The sequence below is a fragment of the Helianthus annuus genome, chromosome 3 (assembly GCF_002127325.2).
Source record: "Helianthus annuus cultivar XRQ/B chromosome 3, HanXRQr2.0-SUNRISE, whole genome shotgun sequence".
In the NCBI taxonomy this organism is placed as follows: Eukaryota; Viridiplantae; Streptophyta; class Magnoliopsida; order Asterales; family Asteraceae; genus Helianthus; species Helianthus annuus.
Window position 1 is genome coordinate 171,746,205 of NC_035435.2, and position 20,140 is coordinate 171,766,344.

General features: G+C 37.0%; 2 protein-coding genes and 1 long non-coding RNA gene across 3 annotated transcripts; all 3 read left to right on the forward strand.

The window, feature by feature from the left end:
- Positions 1-1,076: 1,076 nt before the first annotated feature.
- On the forward strand, positions 1,077-3,172 carry LOC110930858 (putative pentatricopeptide repeat-containing protein At1g12700, mitochondrial). The gene has a single exon (XM_022174244.2). It carries the CDS (start codon positions 1,121-1,123, stop codon positions 2,918-2,920), a length of 1,800 nt encoding a protein of 599 aa, XP_022029936.1. The 5' UTR covers positions 1,077-1,120; the 3' UTR covers positions 2,921-3,172.
- Positions 3,173-8,085: 4,913 nt separating this feature from the next.
- On the forward strand, positions 8,086-11,530 carry LOC110930860. Its single transcript, XR_002588106.2, has 3 exons — positions 8,086-10,722; positions 10,855-11,013; positions 11,258-11,530. It is a non-coding gene; the product is annotated as an uncharacterized LOC110930860 (long non-coding RNA).
- A 3,385-nt stretch (positions 11,531-14,915) lies between these two features.
- On the forward strand, positions 14,916-19,718 carry LOC110930859 (putative pentatricopeptide repeat-containing protein At1g12700, mitochondrial). Its single transcript, XM_022174246.2, has 4 exons — positions 14,916-17,591; positions 17,806-18,051; positions 18,139-18,291; positions 19,363-19,718. Exon 1 carries the CDS (start codon positions 14,999-15,001, stop codon positions 16,772-16,774), a length of 1,776 nt encoding a protein of 591 aa, XP_022029938.1. The 5' UTR covers positions 14,916-14,998; the 3' UTR covers positions 16,775-17,591; positions 17,806-18,051; positions 18,139-18,291; positions 19,363-19,718.
- Positions 19,719-20,140: the final 422 nt, after the last annotated feature.

The window sequence follows — 20,140 nt, forward strand, 5'->3', positions numbered from 1 at the left end:
GAATTGAAGAGTCGTTTTCATCGTTTGGAGCACCGTTTCGAGACAAGTTTTACATCAATGGACTCGTATTGTCGTTCTAATCAAAAGCCCTAAAAAGTCTATTTGTAATTTGGAAAAAAGCTTAACTCCATTAAGTTTTTTTTAATGAGGGACCATTGTAGGAAAAATATGTAAAAGGTGGGACTGGTGGGAGGAATATTCTAAGGTGGGATTATTAATGGCCAATAAGGTCTAGATGGGATTATTACATGCCAATTTCCCTTGTTATTTTTCTCAAAGAAAAGTTCTTGGTAATAGTCGGTACGCATCAGACAAGAATCACAAGATGATTCACATGCTAATTTTAATACTCCTAGGGGAATTGACCTTGACCTGTCGACCTAGAACTTATTTGCCATTAATAACTCATCTAAGAATATTCCCTCACCAGTCTCACCTTTCACCTATTTTCTTACAATGGTCCCCCGTTAAAAAAACTAAACGGAGTTAAGTTTTTTTCCTAATTACTAGTAGATTTTTTAGGGATTTTGAATAGAACGACGATACGAGTCAATTAATGTAAAACTTGCCTTGAAACGGTGCTTCAAACGATGAAAACGGAGCTTCAATTCAGGTGTTTAAATTTCTAATTAACCAAAATCAAGTCACTTGGAGTACCATTTCGAAATAAGTTTTACATCAATGGAATCGTATCGTCGTTCTAATCAAAAGTCCTAAAAAATTTGCTTGTAATTTGGAAAAAAACATAACTTCGTTAAGTTTTTTTTAACGGGGGACCATTGTAGAAAAATAGGTGAAAAGTGAGACTGATAGGAGGAATATTATGAGATGAGATTATTAATGGTCAATAAGGTTGGTTTAGGTGGGATTATGACAGGCTAATTCTCGTACTCTTATTTTAAAATTCAAGATTAGCCAACATGTGTGTAAAAAAAAACTAAGTACTTTGGTGGCATTTTCTTTTTGTACAAATGAATGATGACAAAATGAGCTTCTACAATAAACGAGGTTTTCATGATTTGAGTGTGTATTTTGAGTTTTATAGAAAAACAAAAAGAACATGCTTTTTGCCATTTGATAGTTAGGTTGAAGCTTCAACTCCGTTTCCCTGCCGGAGACGATGATGAATCGCACAGCTTTCATCAAATTCAGAGGTACCAACTCCTTCCTTCTTCATTCTCTCTCATCTTTCCAATTCTCTACTCACAAAGCTTCCCTTCACTCCAATGTTTCCTCTTTGATTCATAAAATTACCAACTTGAATGATGCCTTGAAACTGTTCGATGAAATGTCACACAGACAGCCTTTGCCATCTGTTGTTAAGTTTAATCAGTTGCTGACTGCTGTGACTAAAATCAAACATTTTTCTTCTTCTCTTGACCTTTTCAAACAAATGTGTTCCCTTGGTGTCCCTGTTAGTAATTACACTATGAGCATTGCAATCAAGTGTTGTTGCCAGTTGCATCGCACCAAAGACGGGTTTGCACTCCTAGGCTGTTGCTTTAGGCGAGCTATTGCACCTGATGTCTACATATTTAATGCACTCTTAGACGGACTCGTCCTTGAAGATAGGATTCTTGAAGCAGAGATGTTATTCAAAAAGCTCATCAAACAAAAACTTTGTGAACCTGATGTTGTTACGTACAGCACAATGATTAAAGGGCTTTGCAAGTTCGGTAATAACGTTACAACACTTGCTTTGCTCAGGCTAATGGAACAAACAAACTGCAAGCCTGATATTTTTACATATAACACCATCATTGATAGTCTTTTCAAGGATAAAATGATAGATGACGCTTTCAAGCTCTTTAAAGAAATGGTATCTGACAAAGGTATTCTACCAAACGTCATCACCTACAACTCTTTAATTTGTGGTCTTTGTAAGTTTGGTCGTTGGGATGAGGCCTCAAAGATGCTAAAACAAATGGAGGATGAGAATATTTCTCCAGATGTACATACATTTAATGTATTAGTTGATGCATTTTGCAAGGAAGGTAAAGTAGAAGAAGCTGAGGTTGTTATCAACATCATGATTGAGAGAGGTAAGGTTCCAAATTTAGTGACATACAACTCACTTATTGATGGCTACTGTCTGCAAGGGGAAATGATCAAAGCAAGGGAGATTTTTGATTCAATGACACTTAGAGGTCTCGCTCCTAATGTTGTTACTTACAGTAGTTTATTGAATGGGTATTGTAAGAATCGGAATATAGAAGGGGCTATGCAAATGTTTCGTCAAATGACCGGACAAGGTTTAAAACCCAATGTAGTTACTTACAACACCATGTTACAAGGATTGTTTCAGGTTGGGCGTTGTGTAGCTGCGCGCAGACTCTTTAATGAGATGCATGCACAAGGCCGAATTCCAGACCGGTGCACTTATCGAATAGTTCTAGATGGTCTTTGCAACAACCATCTAGTAGAGGATGCGCTCTCTTTGTTTTATTTGGTGGGTAACAGCAAGCTTAATTCTGATATTGCTGTGTACAACATTCTCATTGATGGTGCAGGCAAAAATGGGAAAGTAGATGTTGCGAGGATTCTTTTCCAAGGTCTAATTGATAAAGGCTTGCAACCTGATGTTCGTACCTATAACGTGATGATCAGTGGTTTCTGTCGGGAAGGTCAATTGGGGGAAGCAAAGTTGTTGTTTCTTAAAATGGAAGAGAGTGGCTGCCCACCAGATGATGTTACTTACCGTGTTTTACTCCAAGGATATCTAAAGAAGAGGCACTATGATGATGTGGAGATGCTTTTACAGGAAATGGATGATAGAGGTTACTCACTTGATGCTTCGACTTTATCGTTATTTATAGATCATATCGCAGCTGGTTTACTAGATAGAAGTATGCTTAAATTGTTAAGTAAGCTTGTGCCAAAAGAATTATTGGACGATCCCAGGTTGTGCGACTGGGAGTGAAACCGAAATAGTAATTGTGGGATGAAAAATGAAGATTATAACTTGCAAAATGTGGAAAGCGGGACATTTCCTTCAAATTCCATTCCATTTGGTCTGCTTGTGTTTGGTCCTTAGACATGTGGTCTTCATTTGTTTGGTCATTAGACATTTTCAGTATAAGAATTCACAACGCTTACACATTTGTGTTTGTTGTAGTTTAATGATGTTTTTCTTGTTTCAGGAATACCAGCTGTAACATGTGCTTTTGTTTCAGGTAAATTAATAAATTTAATTGGATAACTAACGAAATTAACAAAACCCAGATGAAATCTTCATTAAACATGACTCAGTTACTAACATAAGAAGGAAATGATGACCATCATCATGTTAATCAAATCAATTGATAAGCACTTTTTAAGTGTTTGGATTAGCTTATAGCTTATTTTCTATCATTTGCCCTTACACAAATAAGCTTTTTCAAATAAGCTAAAAAACCATCTTCAAATTACCTTATATAAGCTAATAAGCATAAGCTTAAAAAGCTAAACCAAACTTCAAGTTAAGCATATTTTGTAAAAAAAAGCTAAAAAAGCTAAAAAAGCTATACGCTTTATTAAAAAAGCTAGGTCAAACACCCCCTTAGGCAAAAAGATTAAGAAATAAGTTACCTGAATTGATTCATTACTGAATAAGATAAAAAAGCTTCCTAAAATGTGTTAATCTAATAAAATAATCACTTGATTAAATTATTTTTTCATGAAGTTGCAACTATACTTGTGCGAGAATTAATGGGGTCCATGTGTCCCAATCGGAAATTATGGGTTTTAGCGTGGAGGCAAAAGTGGACTTGGGGTGGAGGTGGAGATTCGCGGTGGTGTGGAGAAGAAGGAGGTGTGGGGTAATGGTGGGGGTCGGCCCACTTGAATGATTTATCTTTGGAGGTGGTGGTGTTAGGTTGAAGGTGGAAGTGGAGGTGGGTTTAGAGCATTCACATTCAATCCACTATATTTTCACTCTAAATTACACTAAAAAACACTACATTTTCTCTCTCCTTTTTAATTAAATAATATTTTTTTTATATCTTTATCATTATCTTTTCTCTCTCCTCTACTCACAACCATTTTCAAAATATATTAAAAAATTATATGGGGTGAACAATGTCCCCTCAAATATACAGATAAACAGTAACATTTTCTCTCTCCTCCACTCACAACCACTTTTTATACTCTTTATATTTTAAAAACACCACACACATGATTTAGTTATTTGGATGTGAATGCTCTTAGAGACAGAGAGATGGGGTAGGAAGCAGAAGAAGATGACAGGGTGGACCCATTTCTTTTTGTTTTTTTAATTGTTAAGGGTAATATAGTAATTTTACACATACCTAACTGAGATATTTAATATAGGTTAGTGATAAGAATCAAGTGTCTAATTATTGAACCACTGAGACCAAGTCTGCAATATTAGCAAACCAAAGGAACTAACCAGACATTTAACTCTAAAACAAATATAAACAACTAAAAATACATTTTTATCTATCTATCTTTTTTTTTTGAACAACAACGATGGAATCTTTATTCAAGCACGTCAACGTCAAGGGAAAACGACACATAGCAAGACGCTATGCAGACGCAAACCAAATCAAGTACATAATTCGAGAAAACCAATCAAAACTCAGTCAGGCAACACTACAAGAGAACTAAACATGGATCTACACTATCTTTACTCTGAAAATCTGAAGTGCTTCCACTCGTTCCATGTTATTCCTGTGCGTCTCGCTTTGAACCTTATCCATTCAAAAGATTCTTCTCTTATCTCTTCCACTATCCAACTCGGTTCCAACTGTTTATTATTGAAAATTCTGTTATTTCTATTCCTCCAAAGATGCCATGCGGTAAGGAGATAGATTGCGTATATTATTTTCGCTTTATTGTGAGGCCAGTCTGATTTATCGGCCAGACGAGATGAAAAGTCTTCGCCATGATCCCTGAAAGGGACTCTGATATAGGACCATATTTGCAGCCAAACACACCTAGCAATCGGACAATGAAGAATGACATGATCCGCTGATTCCGTACCTGCCTGACACGCGCTGCACATAGCCGATCCGACCTGAACTCATCTTCTCCTTAAAGCTTCCAGCGTTGGGATCTTTCCATCTATCGCTCGCCAAGCAAAACAGTTGACCTTGGCCGTAGCAACCTTACTCCACTCGAACCTGTTCGGATCTGAATTAATATCAATGATACCTGCTAGATCTTTTCTCACGCATTTTACCGAAAACCCACCCTCTGTATTATTCTTCCAGCTCCAAGTGTCTTTTCCTTGACTAATGACCTGCTGTAATAACAGTGTTTTTAGGTCCTCCCATTCGGCCCTTTCTTCTACCGAACTCGGGAGACATATCCAATTCCAATCCCACACGATACCCCCAATATTTTCCTTGTAATTTTGGTTAACTTTATTTTTCTTATCCTTCACAATTCTGTAAATGAGTGGAAAATCGTCCTTGAGAGGCCGAGAGGCCGCCCACGGATCCATCCAGAACATTGTTTTGCTACCGTCTCCGATTTTGCACCTGATGTTACTGGCCACGTCAATACCTTCCTTCATGAACTCTTCTTCAATCCCTACAATTGATTTCCATACACCAGTTGATGTCTTTTTTACCGGTATACTTTGAATTTTCCTCCTGTTGATATGTAGAGCCTCGATGACCTTCACCCACATTTGATTCGGTTCCTCTTTGTATCTCCACCTCCATTTCAGCAAAAGGGCCATATTCATTTCCCTAATCCCTCCGATGCCTAATCCGCCCATATTTTTCGACGCCACAATCCTTTCCCACTTTACCCAGCGGATCTTGTTTGACCCTCCACACCCACCCCATAGGAACCTCCTTCTTATTCCTTCGAGTTTTTTTAGGATATCCTTCGGAGCTTTGTATAAGGATAGAAAATAGTTTGGCAACGAGCCCAAAACCGATTTGACTAGCGTAATCCTCCCCGCAAATGACAATAATTTTGCTTTCCAATTAGATAATCTCTTATTAAACTTGTCTAGTACCTCTTTCCAGTTCACCACTCTATTCATGTTCGCGCCGACTTTCAATCCGAGATATGTAAATGGTATAGACCCAGCTTTACAGTTAAGGACAGAAGCCATATTCCCAATAACCTCTTCACTTGAACCGATTCCATACAGAAAACTTTTGTTGTGGTTAACCTTCAAGCCCGACATCATGTAAAAAATCCTCAACACACGTCTTAGAGTTTTCAAGTTGACCTCATCCCATTCTCCCATGAAGATGGAATCGTCTGCGAAGAAAAGGTGAGACAAAATCAGCCCGTTGTTAGGCATCTTTACCCCCTGGAATATTCCGGAAGACACTGCTCTCTCCATAAGAACGTGGAGAGCTTCCATAGCTATAGTGAACAAAAAGGGTGATAACGGGTCACCTTGTCTTAAACCACTCTTGTATTGGAATTCGCCCGTTGGAGTCCCATTTACCAGGACTGAAGCTTTGCCCGAGAATAGAATGCCCATAATCCATGTTTTCCACCTAGACGGAAACCCCATGAGTGTAAGTATTGTGACCAAGAATTTCCAACTAAGGGTATCGTATGCTTTCTCGATGTCCGCTTTGAATAGGAATATCTTCTTCTGTTTTTTCGCCCAAGATACCACTTCGTTAAGAATCAAGGGACTGTCCACAATATTACGATTGGCCACAAACGCAGACTGTTCTTTTGAGATGACGCTGTTGAGGACCCCTTTCAACCGGTTGGCTAGGACTTTAGATATAATTTTATTAATTATACCAATCAACGAAATGGGCCTGAAATCCAATAATGACACTGGGTCCGAGACCTTCGGAATTAGAGAAATAAATGAGGCGCTACAGGATTTTTGGATAGAGCCATGCTTATGAAACTGAACCATCATATCCATAACGAATTTCTCTAAATCACTCCAGAACCTCTTGATCAACGCAAAAGTGATACCGTCTGGGCCAGGTGCCTTGTCTGATCCGCAATCCCACACTGCCTTTTTGACTTCCTCCCGGGAGAATTCCGCTATCAGGAAATTTGCATCCGGAGGTGATAACTTTGCAAAGCCCTCTGGTGGCATTCTCGGCCTAGATTCACACGGTTCAGCAAATTTCCTTCCCATACTTTCTTGTATGAACTTCATGATTGATTGTGGATCGGTAACCCATACCCCGTTGATCCATAGACCATTCAGCCTACTGCTTGCCAACTTACAATTCACAATGGTATGAAAGTATTTGGAATTTTCGTCCCCATCCAATATCCATTTAACCCTTGCTTTTTGTTGGAGATCTTTTGCTCTTCTATGAAGCCACTCCCTGACCTTTATCTTGCACTCTCTCCACAATTCAATTTCGCTTTCCTCCAAATCTCTCTCTTCCGCCAACGCATCCAACACTTTAATTTGATTGGTGGCTTCCGCGAAAACTCTCTCCTCTTCTTCTTTGGTGTTCTTTCTCCATTTTTTGACTTCCTCCTTGATCGCCTTCAACTTGGACCCGAGAATTAAATCCTTAAACCGCTCTTCTGTTTGATGCTCTAAACCGGTTCTTACAACCTCATCAATACCTTGGATATCCAACCAGCTATTAAAGAAGCGGAAAGGAGTTGGGCCATAGTCCGACTCGTTTGTCACTAGGATCAATGGACTGTGATCCGATATAACCCGCTCTAAAGCTCTCAGTGTTGCATTTGGCCATTTAGTCATGAATTCACTTGAAACTAAAGCCCTGTCGATTTTACTCATTTTCTTCCCGTCACCTGATAAGAAGGTATACTTTCTCCCCGACATCGGGTATTCTAGTAACCCAGCTGTGCTTATAAAATTATTGAAATACATTGCATTGCTACTATCAAAGATGGAATTCAATCTATCCTCTGGAAACCGAACTTCATTAAAATCCCCAATTAAAAGACACAACCCCTGTGTGTTATTTGTTACCGATAACAATCTATCCCAGACTCTCCTTCTTTCCGTCCCAACATTTGGAGCATAAACATTCATCACAGTAATCTCCAACCCCATCCCAATCAGATCCCCTTTGACCATAACAAAATTCTTATCCACTACCTCAACATTTTTTTTTAACAAACCTGGATTCCATATTGAGAGAATCCCTCCTGATCTTCCATCAACGTCCATCTTTGCATATTCCATCTTCGACCCGTTCCAAAATTTCTTAATTTTTGCTTCCGTCATACTGCACAACTGAGTTTCTTGAAGAGCCAAAAACCCCACGTTATTCTCTCTAACAAGCTTCCTGACCATCGACGCTTTGCCCGAACCCCCTGCTCCTTTTACGTTTAACGAGGCCCAATTCATTTAGACATAGCATCCGCCCTTTCACCAATGATGGTGTCTTCAATCTGCTTCTTGTTTTTGGACAAATCACATCCCAGTGCAATCCCAATCTCCTCTGTGTCTCTACATTCTACTTCTGTATCTATACATCTATACATCTATATAAAGCATTTTAATGGGACATAAATGAAATTTTCCCACACAATTTTAAGACGCCATATAAGTTCCTAAGCTAATTTCCCTCCACTTTTGTCCCCTGTTCCCAAATATGCCCCCGCCCCTTAAAAGTTGAAACCCTGTTGCGTGCATCGTGCCTTTCTGTCTTCAATAGCAAATGAATGCGATCTTTGGTATTCGCCCGTTCCCATCTTCCCTATAACCTGAGTTTCAATTCTTAAAGCTTCGATTATGATGAATTAAAGATTTAATTAAGTCGAAACCTCCCCTTTAATCCTACAATAGATGAGATAAAGAAAGAAGAGCATCCCTCAAGCAAGCAAGACCCAAGGGTTTGGATACCAGAGTCTTAATTGAAGGCTGCAACCGATTCATCTCATCATATGAAACAAAGGTTTCCTATTTCCTAGCCCTCTAATTTCACAATTGCATGGATTAAATTTTTGTAGATTTCACCGCTTTCGTGTTCTTGTTTGTATCATTTTGTTTTTTGATTCTATCAATTGATATTTTATTTTTACTAAATCCTTAAAGTGTGTGTATGTGTGTGTGATTGTGTTATCTTCTTTATGCTTCTTTTTTGCAATATTGATATCTAGAATTGCTCCTTTGGCGTAAGTAAAGATCCTTATTTAACTTTGAGAGTCGTAGACATTGTACTTTTTGGAACTTAAATGGATATGACTAGGGATGCAAACGAGCCGAGCCCGAGTCGGTTCGAGCTTTGTTTTCAAAGCTTGAGCTTGGCTCGTTTTTCATCTATTAATTAATATATTAAATAAAAAATAATATATATAATAGACTTGTTAGGCTCGTGAGCTCGATAAGTAATGCTCGGGCTCAGACTCGTTTACTAAACAAGCTTATTTTTAGTTTCGGGCTCGACTCAAACTACCCATTAAAAAAAGATTTGAGGATTTATTAATTGAAACCGCTTAAAACCTAACTGGATAAAAACACTTTCGAACATATTCGAAATTTCCCCTTATAATCTGGTTTTAAATCTGAACAGGTTTGAGTAGATCCGGTTTTGGCCCTCTTAATCAATTTGAATCGGTTTAAAATGGATTTTTGTGCACTTCCACCTGTAGAGGCCAAAATATGTTTCTAATCTTATTATTTTTTCCCCCAACATTTTAGCCCAAATTGGAGGATTAAGGGGCTGGGGCATTATAGTTTTAAACTGGGCCCAAATAGGTAATGAGATGAATAAAAAAATATAGAATTTGACATTTTTATTATAAAAAAAATAAACTAAAAATGCTAACTTTGATCTTTTATATATCCTTCCCTATCCCTAATAATTGCTTACACTCTACATTTTATTTATACTGCTTTGGCATGTGGTTATGTGATCAATGATTCTTTCCAATACAGTAAAACATGCTTTTTAGCCTCTCTTGTAGGTGTATTGTGCCTTTACTGTTGCCATTTCGGGTCTGCACGGGTTTCTGCACGGGACGGGTTTCGGGCCGACATGAGTTTTCGCACGGGACGAGTTTCGAGTCGGGACAGATTTTAGCACTAGACGGTTTCAGTTTGTTTTTTTTTTTGTTTTGTTGGGGTCGGTTATTTTCGGTTTTGGTTGAGATTTTTTGTTTCGTTTTGGTCGCTTTTTTCGTTCGATTTTTTAGTTTTTTTTGGTTTCGTTTCGATTTTTTTTTCGTTCGCTTTTTTTTGGTCCGTTTCGGTTCGGTTTCAGCTTTTTTGTTTCGTTTTGGTCGGTTCCGTTTCAGCTTTTTTGTTGTTAGTGGTTGTTGTAGTTGATGTTAGGTTGAATTAGGAATTGAGTGATTGTAGGCTGCCGTTTTAATTCAGTTTCGAAATTTGGATTCGGTGCTATCCAACTGCATGTGAGTATTTAAGGCTTTATTTTGGTTGTAACATTTTCTCCGGCCACATTTCTAACTTTCAAATCTTTGTCTTCGTAATCCGTTGACCACCCCACCGGTATGCAAGGTGAAAATGAAATAAAGATCAAATACAAACAGGTTATCTTCAGGATGACTAACCAAGTTCATTTGTTTTTATCCAACTGCACGTGTGCTATTAGATCTGTACTAACATCTTCTCATCCTGAAGATAACCTGTTTGTATTTGATCTTTATTTCATTCTTACCTTGCATACCGGTGGGGTGGTCAACGGATTACGAAGACTTTACTAAGGTGGGATTCTTCTGTTATTGAGAAAAAGGCCCAGAATAAAATGAACATGTTGTTACAGAAGATGAAGCGGTTTCTACCAACTACTGTTATGCTTTTAATTATCAAAATCCAGCACTGGTAACTTGGTAAGTACATCTATTACTTCATTTGTCCCGAATTAATTGCTATGTTGGTCGGGTGGGCGGACGGGCTGGGTAAAATGTTAAAACAAGTCAATTCACGTTTGGTTGACCCATAAACACTATATATTTAATTAGTGCGCTATATATTTGGAGACTTTTAACTGGTGGAGGATCTGCCCGCAAAAGATCCTAGGAAGATGATGAGAATTCAAGCTCCCTTGTCACAATTTATTGCCAAAATGGGAGGAGAGTTAATGTTACTCCAGTGTGGGCGTATCGTTTCCAAACGCTCAGGTGTGTTTGTGCGATATGTTATTTGTTCTTTATTTGGTTGTACGGTAATATTTCTACTCATCCTTGATTTATAAGTAGTCGGGCCTTATAGTTGACTTGTCTATGCAAAATATACTAGGTCCTTTTTAGGACCACCAGTCCCCACGGGTCTGGTTACGGGCATGTTGGGCTGTGCTGTGGACAGGTCCCATTCTTTGGACCATCTATGAAGTCATGCTTGCACATTTTTACCATATAATTTCAGGTACTTATATCTCCGATGGGGTATGGACTTGTCAAAAGTTGTGGTTTTTATTGGTGAAAATGGAGACATAGGTTATGAAGGAAATCTTGGTAGTGTTCACAAGTCTATTATACTTCGGTAATGCTATTAACGACCAACATCATGCCAACAGAATCCACCCGCTTTTAGACGTACGGTGCTCTGTTTATTGTTACTATTTTTTATTTACATTATATGGTTGTCTTTTGTTTTCATTAAACATGAGTGTCGGTATCATTTCAGTACTTTAACCAAGCGAACAATATTAGATAAGGTTTGACTTATGTTTTGTCCCGAATTCTCGACTCCGCCACAACGCACGGGTTCCCCACTATCATTACTTAGAATCTTTTAAAAATACAAATACTTAAAACAACATATCCATTAATACTTAAAAACTTACATAAATAAAATAAAATTAAGTAAAGCCGACGTCAACCATAAACTTCCAAATTTCTAACTTAGTAAACCGCCTTCAACAACAGTCCTATCGTTTTGATCGTCAACCAAATTGTCTATCCATCTACAGTAGATTATGTGAAATCTTTTCAGCATTGACGACATTATCTTTGAAAATATTGAATCCGTTGTACGCTCGATTGCGAAACTCATTTCCTCATCAAATCTATCCTTGACGCGATCCCAAATTTTAATACCAAATCTATCCCTTGTACCCCTCTTGTCTAAGTCTAAGGTTCTAACTTGTACAAAAGCAAGGCCTAAAACGTACTCCCTATCTTCGGTCCAAACAGGATCACCTGAGATTAAAAAAAAAAAAAAACAAAAACCGATTTTTAATAAAAAAAAAAAAAACTAACCATTGAAGTATCAAATACAAACTATACAACAACTAACTTAAAATCTCAAATACAATGGAAAATTAAACAAGTTTTTAATATCCATCATAAACGTTATTTTTTTTGACATTGCCCCCTCAATTTCTTTAATCCTCAACTCCTCAATTTCTTTAATCTTTAGCTCCACGAGTTCCTTAATAACGGCCACCACGATTTCCTTCGCCGTTCCTTTAGCATTTTCTTCTTTTAAAGAAAAAATACACCGTTGGTCCTTGTGGTTTCTGTCGAATTTCAATGTCGGGTACTAATCGTTTTTTGTTGCAAAATCAGGTATTAACGTTCTAATTTGTCACAATATTGAGTACTAAAGCCAAACTTTGTCACAATGTTGAGTATTATGGCTAAACCTTGTTAACTTTTTTTTTTTTGTTAAATCTTGCTAAATTGAATAACATGTCATTTGATAACTAGAGGGGCTATTTTTAATAAAGTATATTTGACTAAAATAATTTAAAGTGATATTTTCAGTTTTATTTATATTTATAAAATTAAATAGATTTGAAGTTTATTATTTATAAACTCAAAGTTTATAAACAATATACTAGTAAAATAAACTTTTTAAGTTAATCTACATAATAAACCAAGTTAAGATTTATAAAAATAACTAAAACAAATATTTGATCTAGGAATATATCAGTTTTGTAAGTTGAAATAAATATGAGGCCTTGGTTTTGTATGATATAACTAACAAGTAACAGTTATAGAAAAATCTCAAATTAGCATTTTAAAAATGAAAAAAAATAAAGGATTAAATTTTTAATGCTTTTCATTAGGGATAATAATAAGGCCGTGGGGTATGGGGCTTGGGTTGGGGGAAAACGCCCAAACCACCATCCCGGGTGGGCTTGGGTTTGGGGCGTGGCCCTTGGGGCTTGGCTTTCAAGCCAGGCGTGGGACGGGGGAGCAAGCTGACATGGCGGGCTGTGAATGGCCCATTCAAACTAGCCGTTGGGGGCTACTTTAAAAAAAATCCTTTATAAATACCTTACCATATTTAACATTTTTCTCACACAATATCAAACACATAAAACACAATCTTGCCATGAGTTCTTCAAGTTATAGTGAATCATCATCATCATCTGACGATGGTGCGGAAATATTTCTACAAACGATCGCGGCGGTGGTGAAAGCTATCGTGGAAGACGAAGACGATGAGGAAGAGACTCAATAACCTAAACGGAGGAGAAGGTACATCGCTCGTGAACGGCACACCACTAACGATTTGTTGGTAAGCGATTACTTCTCAGTCTTCGATCTGATTTGGTGGAACATGTTTCAACGATTCCTGGGTTCGAAACCGACGAAGAATGATAGTTTTTTATTTTGATAATTATTTTGTATGTTTATTTTAATAATTTTTTTGTATGTTTATGTAGTTTTTGGTTATATATATATATATATATATATATATATATATATATATCTATACTATATAATAAAAGAAACCATGTTTGAGACACTTGTCATAATATTAGGCCATGTACTATATGGATAGTTATCATTTAGTTTAATATATTCTAATTAATTATAGATAATCTCCTATGAAATATTATTTAGTTTAATCTATGATACAAATTATCAACATCAACATATTTTTAATATAAAAAATATATATTTGATTAGCTTATTAACTTATTAAAAAAAAATATTGTGCCGATCAATATAAAAAGGTATATTTGATTAGCTTATTAAAAAAATTATTGTACCGATCTTTTATGTATGTTATTAGATAAATTTTGTTCATTAACGTATTAACTTATTATTTTCTTTGTACTAATCTTTTATGGTATATTATTAGATAAATTTTGTTTTAAATAATAATAATAATAATATCAATAATTTAAATTTTAAAACTATTAATATTGATTTTCTTGAGGAATAATATGAGGAATTGACACGTGGTATTATTTTTAGTCTTTTATTAGAATTTAGATTAAATTAATAATTTATATTTGATTATAATATTTTATTAAAGTATGATAAAATTTAATATTGATTTATTATTTATTTAGTTAATATAAAATAAGTATAGATTTAAGGATGCCTTCGATGAATGACACGTGTCCAAAAGTTGGTTTCTTTTATTATAGTAGATAGATAGATTGTTCAACCCGTGTAACACACGGGGAACTAATCTAGTATATATATATATTAAAAAAACAAAAAAGCTGATGTGGCTTGGCCACGCCAGCCAAGCCACGCCCACCATACCCCCTTCAAAGTGGATTTGAAACTTGAGTTTTGAAATTACACGTGTCAACCGATGCCCCAACCCAAGCCCCACCATACCCCACGGTCTAATGTTCACCATTGTTTTTTTGCGATAAAAGTAATAAATGAGAAACAAGAAAAAAGATGAGTAAACTCCCAAAATGTACCTAAGGTTTGATCACTTTTGTCACTTTAGTTCAAAACTTAAATTTTTTGAATCTGGGTCCATGTGGTTTCAATTTTGTTGTCACTAGCAAAATCTGATCAGATTTTTAGTTAACATCCAATTTTTTTTTATCTTTTTCCTCCCTTTTAATGAATGGCAAAATTGTTAGGTTTCTATAATTTGTTATAATAAAATGTTAAAAGTCCATTTTACCTTTTATTAAAAGGAAGAAAAAAGACAAACAAAACTAAATTTTAACCGAAAAAATTGACTAGATTTTAATTTTCGATGAAAATAAAAATAAAATTGAAATACCTATAACCAGATTCATAAGGAAATCTCATAAACCATTCAGGCACTTTGCTAAAAAAAAGATATTGATTCCATTTTGATTTTTAAGAAATACAAATACAACAACAAGGACAGACATGCTTTCCAACATTTCATAACTTGAAGCATCAACTCCTTTTTCCTCACGAATCGACGATCATGAATCTCACAAATTCTCTTCTTATCAAACTCAGAGGTAATTCAATCACCACATCCTTCCTTCTTCACTCTAATTTCTCCACAAATCGATCCATGCTTCATAAAATCACCAACTTGAATCATGCACTCAACCTGTTCGATGAAATGTCACAGAGACGTCCTTTGCCATCTGTTGTCAAATTCACTCAGTTGTTGCATCTTGTTACCAAAATGAAACATTTCTCTTCTTCCCTTCATCTTTTCAACCAAATGTGTTCTCTTGGTGTCCCTGTTAATGAATATTCTATGAGCATTGCAATCAAGTGTTGCTGTCAGCTGCATCGCACCAAAGACGGCTTTGCACTCCTCGGAAGCTGCTTTAGGCGAGCTATTCCACCCAATGTGTACATATTTAGTGCACTCATTGACGGACTCGTCCTAGAAGATAGGATTCTTGATGCAGAGATGTTATTCAAGAAGCTCATCAAACAAAAACTTTGTGAACCTAATGTTGTTATGTACAACACAATGATTAAAGGCCTTTGCAAGTTCAGTAATAACGTTACAGCACTTGCTTTGCTCAGGCTAATGGAACAAACAAACTGCAAGCCTGATATTTTTACATATAGCACCATCATTGATAGTCTTTGCAAGGATAAACTGATTGATGATGCTTTCAAGCTCTTTAAAGAGATCGTATGTAACAAAAGCATTCTACCAGATGTCATCACCTACACCTCTTTAATATGTGGTCTTTGTAAGTTTGGTCATTGGGATGAGGCCTCAAAGATGCTAAAACAAATGGAGGATGAGAACATTTCTCCAAATGTACATACCTTTAACGTATTAGTTGATGCATTTTGCAAGGAAGGTAAAGTAGAAGAAGCTGAGGCTATTATCAACATCATGATTGACAGAGGTAAGGTTCCAAACATAGTGACATACAACTCACTTATTGATGGTTACTGTCTGCGAGGTGAAATGATTAAAGCAAGGGAGATTTTTTATTCCATTACACTTAGAGGCCTCGTTCCTGGTGTTGTTACTTACAACAGTTTATTGAATGGGTATTGCAAGAATCTGAATATTGAGAAGGCTGTGCAAATGTTTCATGAAATGACTGGAAAAGGTTTAAAACCCAATGTAGTCACTTACAACACCATGATACAAGGATTCTTTCGGGTTGGGCGTTTTGTAGATGCACGCAAACTCTTTGATGAGATGCATGCACAAGGCCAAAACCCAGACCAATACACTTATCGAATAGTTTTAGAGGGCCTTTGCAACAATCATCAAGTAGAAGAGGCTCTCTCTTTGTTTCATTTGATGGGTGATAGCAAGCTTAATTCTGATATTGTTGTGTACAATATCCTCATCAATGGTGTAGGAAAATGTGGGAAAGTGGATATTGCGAGGGTTCTTTTCCAAGGTCTAATTGATAAAGGCTTGCAACCTGATGTTCGTACATATAACGTGATGATCAGTGGTTTTTGTCGGGAAGGTCAATTGGGGGAAGCAAAGTTGTTGTTTCTTAAAATGGAAGAGAGTGGCTGCCCACCAGATGATGTTACTTACCGTGTTTTACTCCAAGGATATCTAAAGAACAGGCACTATGATGATGTGGAGATGCTTTTACAGGAAATGGATGATAGAGGTTACTCACTTGATGCTTCGACTTTATCGTTATTTATAGATCATATCGCAGCTGGTTTACTTGATAGAAGTATGCTTAAGTTGTTAGGTAAGCTTGTGCCAAAAGAACTACTGAACGATCCTAGGTTGTGCGACTGGGAGTGAAACTGAGATAGTAATTGTGGGATGAAAAATGAAGATTATAACTTGCAAAATGTGGAAAGCAGGACATCTCCTTCAAATTCCATTCCATTTAGTCTGCTTGTGTTTGGTCCTTAGACATGTAGTCTTCATGTGTTTGGTCATTAGACATTTGTGTTTGTTGTAGTTTAATGATATTTAACGGTACAAATTCGAGTTTGGAAACAAGTCGGATCTGATATTTAACGGTACAAATTCGAGTCATTTTAAGTTTCGACCTTGCCGCAACGTACGACCGGTCAAAATTATACACGTATTAATAATTGAAGTCTTTGAACAGTAACAAAGGGCATGTTAGGGATTTCATATCAAACATAGTTTCCACCGCTTCTCATCCCTTTTCTTTTGCTGTATGAAGTATGAACACAGAATAGGAATAGGGTTTAGACAGTGGAGTAAGAGAGAGAGAGAGAGAGAGACAGATTAGAGGTGGAGAGGGATCGGAGCCGTCGTCTCCAGCTAGCCACCCTCTTGGCTGTGATGATGGTCGGCTGGTTTTGACGCGGCAAACGGTAGAGAGAGCAGCGGTGGACAGAGAGAGAGAGGAGCGGCGGTGATGGAAAAACCGGCCACGTCTCCGACCGGACACCTATGGTGGTGGTTGATGGTGACCGTGACGGCTGTGGTTTCTAGGATTCCCAAGCCTAAAAGACCAGTGTGAGTCACAGAACCCGGAATATGGCCAGCCAGAGGCGTGGAGGGAGGAGATGGAGGAGTTGCCGGCGGGAGATTGGGAATTACGAAAATGCCTTTGGTGACCGTCCGTTGCGTTCTTTATAAGGTTCGATTTTTTCGTTTAGCTATTAGAATTTGTGCTTGATTTGTGAATTAGTTTGGTATATATACTCATCTAACGAGTATGTGATGCTGCTCTAACAACTTTGAGAGAATGAGGTTACATGTATGCTTTCTAACTATTCATCATCAGACCTTCAAATCGCTCCACTGATCTTTGTTTTAGTCTGACATGATGGTTTTTGTTGGTGTATTTGAAGTAACCATATGGTCGACTTGATTCGCCACAAGGTAAAGTTTTGAAGTTGTTATGGCACGAGTTAGCGGGCTTGTCACGAGCACAGTTATGCCTACCACGTTGTGATTATCAACATCGATTAAGAAATTTGTAGGGCTTACAAGTGGTACTTTCAGTTCAGAGAAGAATACCAGGTTCCATTTGATGGAGGAATATGACAAGAAACAGATGTATTCAAAGCTTTAGCTCTTGGTGCGAAGTGGTTATGGTAATTTTACCAACAAATGGGAGAAAAAACTCAAAGTTTTAGCGATTTTCTTAGAATTATACATGGTGATATTTTCTAATATTGTAGGTTGGGCGAGCGGTTGTGTGTGGCTTAACAACAAAGGGTGAGTATGGAGTAAAAACAGTGATGGAGATGTCGAAGGATGAACTAGAGTTCACAATGGCTCTTTCCGGTTGCTCCGCTCTCAACGATGTTACCACGAACCATATCAAAACTTAGGTCGGTAATCGTCATTGTAGATTGTAGTTTTAAATCATCTTATGAAGAATCATTTGATATTGGTTTTTATAATCCAGAATAATAAAATTAAAGGTACTAATGAATCTACACTAGATTTGATTTGTATTGGAAATTAAAAAAACTTGCTTTGTTCAAAAGTATTGCACTTCAATATTTTTCTAGCTGGATTTTCATCTACAGATTCTTTAGGGTGTTAGGAGTGGTTAGATACTTGGGAGTGGCAAACTAAAAATTCAACCAATGAGAGTGTGCCATGTCAAAGTGGTAAACTATGCTCAAAAGGTTGGCAATGGTTTAGACACTTAGTAAAGTGGTAAACTATTTAAAAAGAAAAAAGGAAAAAAGTGTGATTGGTTGAGTTTGGAATGGACCCCACCCCACACTACCCTCTATCTCTCACACTACCCTCTATCTCTCACACTACCCTCTCTCTCATGATTCCCGCATCGGCGAGCCTACACCGCTTGATCAAAGAAACCGAGCGGCAAAGGGCTCGACGGCGGTGTTGCCGCGCGGCAAAGGCCTTTGTCGACACCCTTTGCCGCACCACTCCTAACACCCTTATATTTGATAATAAATGAAGAAAGTCAAATTGAGTTGAGGGATAAGGCTGCAGAGGTAAGTTTCAGTTCTGTTTTCATTTTTAACATCTGGATCCAAAAATGTTTCATCGTTGCCATTTTGGTCCAACTGACTTAACTCCATCCATATTTGTTAAGTCTGCCAAGGGTATTTTAGTCATTTCATTTTTCTTTTTATCAACCCTTTATGGCTAAAATGACTAAAATGCCCTTGGCAGACTTAACAAATATGGATGGAGTTAAGTCAGTTGGACCAAAATGGCAACGATGAAACATTTTTAGATCCAGATGTTAAAAATGAAACCTTTGGACTAAACTAGCAAAATGGGCCAAACCACAGGGACTAAAATGGCAATTAACTCTTTATTTTATTTTTGAGTTTGCATTTGATGGTGTCATGAATTGGTACCGACGTAAAAGTTGGTTGTTGCTTGGTGATTATTTACATGTAAATGTTGGTTTTGAGAAGGTGCTGAAACGAAGGAGCCAATAACTGTGGAAGAAAAGCAAGACAACGGCCTATGGTCAATGACAGCAACGGAAAGATTTTCATTTTTAACATACATGTGCGATTTATTAACGAATAATCTAAGATACACTTGCGAGTGAAACCAACTATTGTAGCTGCTTAACATATGCCGGATACAACAGGTTCATGGCGCGCCCAACCAACTATTGTAGCTGCTTAACAAATGCCGGATGCAGCAGAAGTATATGATACCAAAGTGTAATTGTTCCTTTGATAATATTGTATACTAGATTTTATACCCGCCGCGCGTTGCGGTGGCGTCATACGTGAAATGACAACGTATAGATTACAATCAACCAGACTCGTTTCCGAACTAAATTGACGTCAAAACGTATGATAGCTCCAATTTATACCGTCAAATCAAAACGTAGACCCGATTTATTTTCAAACAAAGTTTACATCAAAACGTACATAAAAAACATTTAAGAATTGACCCAACTCATTTTCAAACAAAACTTACGTTAAAGCGTAGAAGAACTCGAATTTATACCGATATGTCTATAAAAATAAAAGCGTAAGAAAAGAGTTTTAGGGTAAGCTCGAAACTTTAGAAAGTTGAAGTTAGAGGGTTACCTATGACATTATAGTAAAGTGTAGAGGTAGGATGGGTTATTTGTAAAAAGTTTGAAGGTTAAAAAGAAGTTAGAAAGTATGGGTGTTTTTTTGTCAAGTTAAAAAATAGAAGGTTGGTTTTTCTGTAGTTAGAAATTTGAGAGGA

Bases quoted from the DNA above. Each gene is read 5' to 3' on its own strand.
- LOC110930858 (XM_022174244.2), top strand. From the start codon at position 1,121: ATGATGAATCGCACAGCTTTCATCAAATTCAGAGGTACCAACTCCTTC.
- LOC110930859 (XM_022174246.2), top strand. From the start codon at position 14,999: ATGAATCTCACAAATTCTCTTCTTATCAAACTCAGAGGTAATTCAATC.